General features: G+C 33.2%; 1 protein-coding gene across 1 annotated transcript in view; it reads right to left on the bottom strand.

The window, feature by feature from the left end:
• LOC145661490 (uncharacterized) overlaps window positions 1-12,322 on the bottom strand; it is a 112,861-nt gene that overhangs the window by 4,206 nt on the left and 96,333 nt on the right. The window contains exon 12 of the mRNA XM_081726806.1: window positions 3,982-4,020. Coding sequence (XP_081582932.1) covers window positions 3,982-4,020 — 39 coding nt within the window. The remainder of the gene's footprint in view (window positions 1-3,981; window positions 4,021-12,322) is intronic.

Genomic DNA, 12,322 nt, shown 5'->3' on the forward strand with positions numbered 1-12,322 from the left:
TTGCATGGTCGCGGCACCATTTGCGGCGTGCGAAAGCGTTATGGTCCCTGATGAGCGGTTTGGCCCATGCAACACGACCCCGTAAGTTCATGTGTTTTAATTCGCAGCGGACCGTGATTGTCCAAACAGGATGCGGGAGGTGCTGATGGAGTTCTTCCGTCACTTGCTGTGCAATGGCACGACGGTTCTGCGTGACCATGTGCATTAATACCCGGCGTGACCTGTCACTCATGATTTTTTCCGCCCACTGTTCCGCTTCCCCGATGTGGTTTTCCCATGTGTTGTGTAGGCCGTCATCACCTTCGACACTGTCCCACGCGACACAATTAACAGAGAAGCCACTGCTGTCACACTCACGCCATATAACCGCCCACCAACAATTTGCCCTCTTTGAAAATCTGAGAGGTCTCCCATTTTACACTACCTCCGTTTGCTGCAGCCACTGGACACTGCTGTTCCACTGCGCCTGACGTAGTATGGAGACCGGCCTAACACACCACCACCAGCGGTCCGGCGCTATGGGCCCACGACACCACTGCCAACCCATACGTCTGACGTGTTGCTAACTACAGGTGTTTCCATTTTTCTGAACACATCTGTATAAATAAGTGGCATGTCTCCAAACCCCCAAACCCTATAAACTTTCAATAAACCATATATATATATATATATATATATATATATATATATATATATATATATATATATATATATATATATATATATATATATACAAACTGATTACCATGTTTGCGCCCACTATATTCCACAGGCTGTCCTGACATTTATAACCGTATTAGAATTGTACATATTCTTTGTTCACACAATTAAAATTTTACTTATATAATTTTATTCTCTACGTCATGTTTTATTTTCAATTAGTATATTCAAAAAAATTATTTGGTTCCGTGATGAAACCATTCTACTCATTTTCATTTGTGAACACTAAAAATTTCTTATTTGGTGAGGATTATTGTTTGAAGAGGTATAAAGTGAATTAATTCTATATTAAAGTCATAAAATGTTAGCGAGCAGATAAATATAAAATAGCACTATGAAATGTTGTGATATACGTATATGTATCTGGCATTTTTTGTACTGAAACATATCACAAAATTATTTCGCACTATCCATTTTATTTTATAAAGGAATCCCTGCAATGAAAAATGTTCATATTTACATGAATTTCAAATGACAATTGCTTTTAGTAACATTTGAGTCAATCCAATTCTAAAATCACTATATATTTTAACTATTGAAGTAAATGAAAATTTTCTTTCTATTGAAGTAAGAATTTTCAATGAAAAATACTTTTCAGAAAAAAAGTTGTGGTAAAAATTGAGAATGTGAGGTATAGACGGGGGCAAAATGTTTCGCATTGTTCTTCATGTATGAGAAATGAATTCCGGATGGAAATAAAGTGATTATTTTTATTATAACAGAGATAAGAAAATGTGTAACTTATTATGTGCTAATTAACTAGATTTTCATTCTTTGGGACGTATCTGTGGACTTCTTGCATATATAATTCACATATTACGATTAGATCACTGTTGTGTCTTTGAAAATGATCCGTACAGGAATAACTAAGTGTGCTTGTATTGTTTGCTTCGTCAACATTTTCAGAATTGAGATAATAACGATGTTGCGATACGGCGTGAGAAAATTGGTGAAGCAATGAAGCCTTTTCAATTGTAGAGACGTTGAATAGAACTTCATATGGGACGAAAACAATCTTATTCAATAAAGTTTTTGCAATGATATAATTAATTGATAGGAAGTAATGAGATTGCTGTGGCTTTGCAAAATTTCATCGGTGTGTTCTCAGAGAAAGTGCACATATCATACTGTACCATTCACGCTAATTGGTATGAATACCCTGTAGCTCATTAGAACAAGGTGGCACTCCTGAGAGATAGTAACTTTAGGGAATCCTCCCCAAGATGAGTCTAGCATCTGCTGTTTACATGCCACGTTAAGCGAATAGGAATTTACTTATGACTGGGTGACATGTTAAATTTAGAAATGCGCCTCGTGAGAACAAGGCCAATAACGGAAAAGAATATCGCACCTTCAGGTGAGTATTTTCTTTTTTAACAACAACTACACTCGAAATCATTTCTGTTTCTTTTAATTAAGTAAACAAATTTAAGCAAATGTGGTCTTGTTTATACGTAACCAATTTGAAAATTTATTAATATTATTTTTTCCCTCAGTCTTTTTAAATATGACCGAAAATGTGAAGAAAATATATAGCCTTCGAAATATCTCATTATGTAACTTAGTAATTGTATTGTAAGTCACAATGAGTACAAATCTTAAAGAGTGCGGTATTATAGTAATAATCCAAAATTTATGGCACAATGTTTCAATAATTGGAGTAACGAGTAATGATTTGTTCAATTAATTATCTATATTATTTAAAAAAATTATATAGTAACCTAAGTCACATTATAGTAAACTGATTGGCTACTGAAAGAGTGGCTAGTAGGTAATAATAATGAAATTAAACAAAAATAATAAAAAAATAATCTGCTTTATATTCCTGAATATATGAGACATGCCTTTGCAACCTAACACATTCCCTCTACGTTAATTTCAGTTGTCTAAATCTCCTACAAACATATATATATTAACTTATCTCAAGTGTAATATTAACTTTCTCAAGCGTATATTTACTTAAAGTATATGAGAGATTTTAGTTTCGTCTAGTTGAATTATATGTATGTCAACCAGAGAAAAGGGTCATTATCCACACGACTCTACCGATTTCCTGATCCTCTTAGACTATCTTTCCAGGAGAGTTACATTTAAAACTCCGTCTATAACAGTCTCTCTCTATATATGTAATATAATTCAATAAAGTAATAATTTTATTGAACTAGTATAGGTTTGGATATGACACAGAAATCCAGGACGCAGTGGGAGGAAGGGCAGGTTAACTAGGAGGTAATCGTTAAATGTTAATGGGTAGAGATATTTAGATTTGCCTAATTTTTCCCTTTTTCCCTCTATTTAATGGTTGAAGGTGTTTTTTAGATGCATCTCCGATATTTTTCCATTCACATCTGTCATGAAAATTACATACAAATTTATCTCTTCATATCGTAAAAGATCTCCTGTAATTCTGCTACTATGATATCCAGTAATATGGCGGATATTGTCTGATGTTTTATTTATTAAATTTCCAATTCCTTTCGTATTTACACAGCACTACCATTCAATATTTGATATTTGGTTAAATTTGCGTTGTTGGTGTTGCACCACCTTCCGAAATGCAGTCTATATTTTAAAATTAAATCATACTCTATTAGTTGCATCCTAGAAGAGTAGATGGCTTTCCACACCTTAGTTTCTATTCTTGCTAAGTTAAATTACTTTCTTTATAATTATTTTATCGTACATAAAATGTAACTCAATTCAATCTTCGTTTCGGTTTCTTGTATCGTCTCTATTTACAATACATATTACGTTTTTCTCAATTGTACGTAGAGTGTGATGTTAGTAATTGGAGTAAAGTAAAAACAACATGACTAGTTACTAGGTACAAAAATTTGCGATTGAAATGTACATCTATTGCGATTATTTTGGCGTTGCCTAATAAAATGTGATACATGTTAAAGCGTAGAATAATATATAAATGTATTTAATGTAAAAGTGCAGAATGACCATATATTACTGCAACATATCAATTCGTTCTGATTAGTTTATTTAAAAAGATATTAATAACTACTTTGCAATTACAAATTGCTCTGGAAATGATCAAAAGATACTTGAACTTATTATTAATAAATGTCTATATTGTAAGTATCTGAATGTATTTATTCAATATTGATAATGTATGGTTAACGTAAGCATACAACATAATTTAGTTTTGATAAATTTAACTACGTTTATAAGAGAAAGCTCGAGACATACATATAATTACGATGGTTAAATAACTCTCTAAAATCGTTTGTATTCCACTGTATATGTACTTACATCAATAAGCGCTCGTCTTCCGGTTGGAACACCTTGATCCTAAAAAATTGGGTTAAACTTTATTCAGCTAAGTGCAATGTAAAAAAAATATACTTATGTGTTATTCACTATACCAGTAATGTCATGATCCATCGCTTAATTTGCAAAATGGGAAACAGACATTAACAAAGTAAGAAATCACACATGCTGATGAACCGAAAGGAACTTATGATAATTCTAACTCAAAAAATCTAATATTGAAAGGCATAATTTTAACGTGATTTTTAAAAATTATAAACGTTTCCAGTTATTTTCTGAGTAATTCCATTCTGAAAACATAGGAATTGATAGTGTATATAGTAATTAATTAATCGTGGATCAGCATCCTACTACAGCATTTTTATATTACCTTATCAATTTATATATTAACTTACTTGATATGAGCTAAAATAATAAATATATCTCTAAGCTAAGAAGGCTATTGGTTTTCAACACGGGCTTGAGAAACATCAATATAAATGTTCATATTGCTGGTGTATTAATAAAGGTTGGATATTTTTCAACTTTGAATTCTGGGTTAAGACTATTGCGTATAAAACTTATGCTCCATCTTACTCTTTCTTTATAATATATGGAGTGTCTTGAGAATATGAGTATTCATATATTTATGTTCTTTACTGAGAACCGAAATTGCAACAATGTGTCATTTGCTTTTAGAATTCATGATAAAACAATAATTGAAAGACTAGAATGGCAACAGAAAGCATGCAAGTAGTTCGGAGTAGATTCCGTGTAAAAATTAAATATACAATTCAATCCGAAATTGTTTTTGCCCCTTTAAAAAAAAAAACAAAGTTAATAAACTGACATTTCAGGTTTTAACTTTTGTCACAAGCGTTGTTGGAAAAAAGCAAACAGGCGAATAAAATCTAATGATTTTTACGAACAGTCGTATTAGTGGAGTCACCTTCACTGCTATTCCTCAAGTGGTTCCTCCCTCTCTTCCACCTAAAAGCTGACGTGCTGCAATTGTATTAGCTTCCAGTACAGGTTGAGGAAATATTTTCGTCTGTATTTGCTTTTTCAGTCATAAAAGTAGTTCCGTCATAAAAGTAGCAACAAGTTATTTTTATGGAGTTTGATATTTTCCAACGCGCGATCGTTAGCTCTTATGGGTCCAGTGAAAAAATGCATTAAGACCCTAGTGTGGTCTGAGACTCTCCAATGAATGAAAATAAGATGTTATCACATATAATTGCATTTACGTGTCAAATAAGATACATATTATTACATGTGAATATGTAATACATGAATTATGTGTACATACACAAATTATGTGTGATTACATAATTTAATTGTGAATGTAAAACATGCCATGCTATTTTGCACAGTCTGGGCAAATACATAAACTGTGTTCCAAACAAAGCAACTTATGACACTTCACACAAGAAAATTTTGTTTTTCTGTCTTTTTCTCGAGGGCACAACTGACAACGCCCCTTCCTGACACGTGGATCTGGACTCCCCACTCCTTCGTCTCCACCTCTATTTTTTTGCAACAAGCTGCTGCAGCTCCCTTGAAAGATATCTGGTTTCACGTCTATCCATATGCTCTTTGATAAGTCATAACTAATGCAGTCAAAAATGTCCTTCTTGATCTCTTTTGTGTTGTTGAATTAAGCTTAGAGTGTGAAACTATGACACTGTTGGCCCCAAAATAGCCATAGGCCACCTCCTTTGCGTCTCGAAGTAGTATATGTACCACACAGCTATTCAAGGGTATCCACCCAACCCCAAAGGGATCCGTCTCATTGTACTTGGTATCATTTCAGGTTTTCCAGAGCCTGTTATCTTCTGGTCGTGATGGATGCTAGAAAATAAAATAACTGCTTTGTTCTTCTTCGGAACATATGACCAAAGCGTGAGGTCTGCAGTGTGTCCAAAGAGAGTAGATCCAAGTTGTTTAGGCCGGCTAGGTTTGAATTATTCTGGTATTTCACGTTGGTTGCCTCTCACTACTCCCGGGATAGTAAGCTTCTCTGTTTTCAATTTCTCGACAAGTTCAATGGAGGTGTACGAATTGTCAACGGTCACATTTCGATCTGTGCCTTTGATGGGTTCAATTTGTCTCAGCACTGTTTGTGTTGGCACAGCCAAGTTTCCGCGAACTTCATTTTCTGAACCAATATAAATGAAAGCATTATTCATATAGAAGTTTCCTTGAATCTGCAAGGCACAGAACTTTTATTCGATATTTATTAGGTTTTCTAGGTATGTACATTTTAATAGAGCACCGTCCCCGAAATGATACCTGCATTTCTTCAATAGTCACTAACCTTCCAACAACAAAATACTGCAATACACTTATGTATGAATGCATCCAAATTTCACTAATGGGAGCAAGATTATCCGTTTCCCTTCGCTCTGCTCATGTCTGGGCACAGTCAAACCGCAAGGATGCAAGAATGAACAAGAATCTCTTCATACTCATAGTGGCCTGGAGGATCTCTCTATTCTTACCGTCTGAAGCAAAAGGGCTAGAAACATCTTCGTTTCCTGATTTCAATACACCTGCGAGGTATAATAGTCTTATCACTGATTTAATTTCAACCATATCGACATCACTCATAAATGATGGCAAAGGTTCTTTATAAGTACTTCTAATTTGACGGATTTTGTCATTTGAGTGATTTACTATAATTTGTAGCATGCTGTCAGTTCAGTATAATGCCAAGTATCTAAAATGTCATTATCACGGATATCGTTTGCAGCTCCACGAACACCTGGCAATTTGATAACAATGTTATGCTCACGCGTACATCCAAGTGCAGGGGGGTTCTTGCTCCACATGAAACATTTATTCTTCCCATAGAAAAGTATGCATCATACGTGGGTACACAATCTTCTTCCTCGCTGACATCAGTTTCATCTGAGGATTATATGTCACCAGGCTCCACTACACTATCTGAGATTTCCGAGGACGAAGATAACTCATTTTCACTGCTATCGTTGACAGTTGAGTATTCCAGTAGACGCTGTATTTCTTCGTCTGTCACAGGCTTCTTTCTAGCCATGGCATCCTAACCTTAACTTCTACAAAAGTTTAGTGCATAAAAATGGGAAAAAAGATTAGTAGAAAATGTTCACCTCAATCTCAATGGAAAAATAAACTAACGTTAAAGCTCTGGCAGGGTCTCATACACCCTAGAATGCTCCCAACTGACTTTTTTAATTTATCGATATAACCGCGATTGAAGAAATTGTGAAAATGTACTAACAAGTATTTGGACAAATTTCGAACACATTTCGACGAAGAACGCACTACAACTTCATGAGCGGAATTAATGGCTTTATAACGATGTCTTTATTTGATTGACACAAAGAAGGGAGCACGTGATGATGTAAGATTACTGTTTGTATGTGACGGAACAGCAATTCCAATCGTAAGAGCAGGAATGAGTTACACGTGCGTTTTACTGCTAAGTAGGGCATTAGATTCGATGATTTCGAAACCCGACTTCAGAGGAGAGATATTGACAAGCTATAGATATATCACATAGACTTGACACCTAGTCTTCTGTTCCAAGCGCTGCTATCAACTGAAGGATTCCACTCCCTTTAGCAAAGGCTCTTTCGTTCAGCAACAGCTGACCCCTTATTGGCTCAGCGCGTGGGTGTGTCGAAGGTTTGAGCTTTAGTTCGCATTTTTGCCACTGAACAAGACATTTTGACAGCAATATAACAGCAATTCGAAATGTTCTGGGTAATTTACTCAACAATTGCATGCGTTACTTTAAATAAATCTTACTAAATATATTGTTTTTATCTCAAAATGTCAGTGTTGGGAAAAAGCAAACGCGCGAGTACTTATGTTACTAAATTTGGCGCTAGTGACAAAAGGTTAAAAAGATTACTGGCTCACAAGTGTATACATTCTGTTCACTTGTTTGGAAATGTGCTACTTTCATAATTGCCAGTGATATAGTTATGTTGCGATGTATAAAACATTATTACCCCTTCCAAGCATTTCTACGATATATATCCCCATCTATAATACGTTTTATGAAATGAGTATACAAATAATGCATATGCCGTACAACAAAAATCCCATTTTATGTGTTGAAATCAAAATATCATCATTTGTTAATAATTAGAAAAACTTAAATGATTTTGATATGCATGTTGCAATTGCATACATATATGCCTGGTGATAAGAAAACGCAGCAATTGATTTTAAATTGTTATTGATCGTGGACTTAACAAACTATTATATAAAAATATTACGAATAAAAGCTGTTAACCTTAGTAGTACATTAAATGTAATTTTACTAATGTAGTAAATTAGAAATAGAATACACATTTCTTCACCAAGGAAAACGGAAATCCACAACCAAATAATACGCATTAAGAAAGAATTCTCTACACAGAAAGCAGTTACAAGTAAGAACTTCGAATTTTTCCGCTAGGAGCAGCATCTATTCGCGTGTGACTTGATAATTCCCAGTACCACCAGATCGTTATAAAAGAAATAAAACGATTTTATTTAATAACACTACAAATGTTGCAAAAATGCAACTATGGCCATACATGTTTTAAGAAAATTAACATTCCTAAAATAATAAACTGCCCCTTTAATCTTCAAACATGCAGATACCTAGATTTCGTGTGATTGTCTAACTAATAAAGAAAAATACATTCTATTATTCCTTTATTACAGTATTGTTACTGATACAGCATTGTAGCATGGTTAGTATTACATGCAAAAATACGGAGTTTAAGGTATATAACATTGGACAACTGCTGAGAAAGAACTAGGAATTTATTTGTATAATGTGCCTATTTTCACACCTATGTTACATAGAATTATTCATAAAGCAGATAACAAGTTTGGAGTGAATTGATAAAAGGATTTCTATGGCACATAACTGCCGTGGAAAAGTATATAATTCATAGATATTCTAGTTTCTCTTATATTATATATATGCAATAAGAATATTTTAATTATACAAATTTACGACAATAAACATGTTTAATAAACGTGGTACATGCAAACATTTTGCTTGTAATTTAAGCACATGTAGTCAAAGATTGATGTGAAAGCAATTAAAAGTGCAGTAATGGAAATATTTGTTTTGACAATTTGAATTAAATCAGGCTATGGAATTTATTTCATTCGACATGTGATCAATGTGAGATAACCTCTTTACATTTGAGGAACCGAAGTTCATTTTCGTTTCGTTTTTGGATTAAAATATAAGACGGTTTTCGACTTTCAATATGTTATCTTTCGTTCATTTTTTTAAATCGAAGGACAGTATATATCATACGCACGCAACAAAAGTGAACCGATCTGGTTTATAAAAACGTATGTGATTGGTAACCTTTTGGTTCACAAGTTGTAAAATATTATAGTTTAATATTTGCTTTAGTAATGTCAACTCAAAATATAATAAAAGGAACAAAACTTGAACGAAGTCATCCATCACTCAACATACTTCGCATAGTAGCACACTTTGATCTCCTTTACAATGTTGCAAATACAATCTTAATACATTTGATTCCAGAAATGTAAGTCAACAAGTTTTTGGTTTCCAATGTTCACTAGAAAAAATTATTGTATTAGACAATTTATATGGTATATTTGGTCAACATAATCTAACTGCTAGCAAGAGCATTATGGTATGTAGGCTTTTATCTTCCGAGTTATTGGTTATTAACTTTGGAACTTGTAGTTAGTACATCTTTTGGTAAAGAATTATTATAAAGTTTTCTTACGAGACAATAATGGATTATGTTTTTTCCGTAATTAAGATACTTATAAAAAATTCAGCACGTAACTCGTGATGGTGAGTATAGGAAAATTCTAATATTCTTATCTAAAACATTGTAACCTAACGATTATATATGTATATTATATATATAGGGTGGGCCATTTTAATTAATCCACGGAAATATCTGGAAAATGATAAAACATAGAAGAAATATTTGAAGTAAACGTTATATATTGCTAAGGGGGAAAACAATTTCCACCAAAAGTACCCCTCCCCACCCCCCGGAAATGGGGGTTACGGGGGCTTACTTTGAAATGTCAAACAGGAACATGGGTCGAGTAATACCTCGTTCGAAAGGTCTTGGAAAACTAAGTAACACTGTACCAAAATTTGTTTCATATGGAGCACCAGTTTCAAAATGGCCGCCATGATATAGTTCGGAAACTCCAGTAGCCGTAGTATGAAAACCGGTAGAGTGCCAAGCGTACTGACTTACAATATTCTTGTTTTGTTCATATTTTTTAAACATAATATTAATATTGAAACATAATATAAGGCAGGGTATTGAATCCGCGGGCATAAAAGTTGGGGTTCCGATCAAACCTACGTGTGTGTATTTTGTTTATGGGCAAGGGGGATAAATTACAGTTGAACTGGCAATTCTTTTAGAAAGTTATTTGTTTATTACCGCATGTGCAGAAGTGAAGAGTGTGGGTATATTCATCCTCCTTTTAGTGCTAATAAGTAATATCTTTGTGCAATGAAAAACGCAGAAATATGCGCAGAACTCGATCTCATTAGTAATAGCAGTGTAGTGATCTAGACTTTTCTGAAAATTCAGCAAATGAGAGGAACACTGACATCTTGTAAAAATAAATTAGAATAAATAATGAACCCATTGTTAAACTTTTTAACATGTCACTGAAAAAGCAAAACGTAGGCCCGATCGGGTCTACAAAAGCAACAAATGCTTGGTATTTAGCGTCCCTAGCGGCGTTAATAATGAATATCAAAGACCTACACCTACATGTGTAATAAAAACAGTAGAGATAGGATTTTACAATACAAGTACTCTAACGTCAATTCGACGAATTAGATATTGTAGGTCCGATCGGACCTACAAGAACATTTTCTTAGATCACTCCAATAGGTCCGATCGGACCCACATGGCAGCGAACGTGATATATATATATATATATATATATATATATATATATATATATATATATATATATTCTCAAAAAATGTATTTCTTCGTCTGGTACTGATAACTTTGACATAGCGTTATGTGCGATATACGATTTAGTAAGAAATGTTCATCATCAGAAATTCATATATGTACTCACGTATAAGACTTCGTCATATCTTCCGTATTTGGTGTTCCCCAACGAAAAAGAGAGATTGGGCTTGAGGTATTTTCCGAAATTAAGAATATCTGCAATTTATACTACAAACCAAATTTAATAAGCTGCAGAGCGAAGAATACCAAATAAAGAGTGAGTGTGTTCAAGTTCGATGGAATCACATTATGTAATTTGACATATATATTCAAATAACCGAAATGATAAATAATTTGTTAATGCAATGAATATCAATTGTAAAAAGTGGATTTCTGTTTGTGATTCAAAAGTAAATGATTACCAATAATTATATTTGCGTAATATGAGTTAGACATTTAGAATAAAACTGAAACAAAAGACAAAATGAAAACAAATAATTCAAAATAATCAGAATTCAGAATCAGAATAATCAGAATAATTCAAAATAATCAGAATCATAATCAGAAATAACCACAAATTTACAGTTTAATTCAAAATAATCAGAATATTCGGCAGGTATATTGTGCTTTGGTGGTGTTAAAATTCGTAATTTTTTAAAGTTTTTATATGTATTGACACTTTGAATATAATAAATAAATAATACAGTAGCAGAACAAATATAAGCAGAAAAATAAGTAACGGAGGGTTGAAGAGGACAAATATGAGATAGTTTAGGGATACAGAAATAGTGAGGTTTACGAAAACGGTGAATGGAACATTTTAAACAAATACAGTAGGAAGGTTGACAAATCATAATAGTGTGCAAAGCAAGCAGAAAATAGGGCGAATAAAAGACTACGAATATAACTAAGAATTTCTTCAAACACAATATCTAGTAATTATTGTGTACATGGAAGTATCTCGAATTTCATCAGTTCAATTGATTATACTGCAGAAATGTGTATCAATTCCATGTAAAGTGTGTAGTTTGATTGAATGTTATAACTAGAATTGTACCGATTTACTTCCTTAACTTAAATTAACGATCTTCTAGACTACCTATTTATTGATTTGCCTATTATTCGAGGAGGTTACTATTTAATTAAATACTAACAACAGAAAGTTAAATTGACTGTTTGTAAGCCTTGATTAGGCAAATTTCCATTATATTTTGTTCCTTATATTTTTTTAAGATATCATAGGCCAAACATGTACCTAGAAAATGTAATATTTGTAGATACACGCACGAAATTGTACTTGCAGATATCCCTGTATCAATTACCCTCTTTTTTACTTGTAAATTAACAGATATGTATATGTTTATTTAATTAAT

This window comes from Thermobia domestica, chromosome 10 (assembly GCF_964235325.1).
Source record: "Thermobia domestica chromosome 10, izTheDome1.hap1.1, whole genome shotgun sequence".
In the NCBI taxonomy this organism is placed as follows: domain Eukaryota; kingdom Metazoa; phylum Arthropoda; class Insecta; order Zygentoma; family Lepismatidae; genus Thermobia; species Thermobia domestica.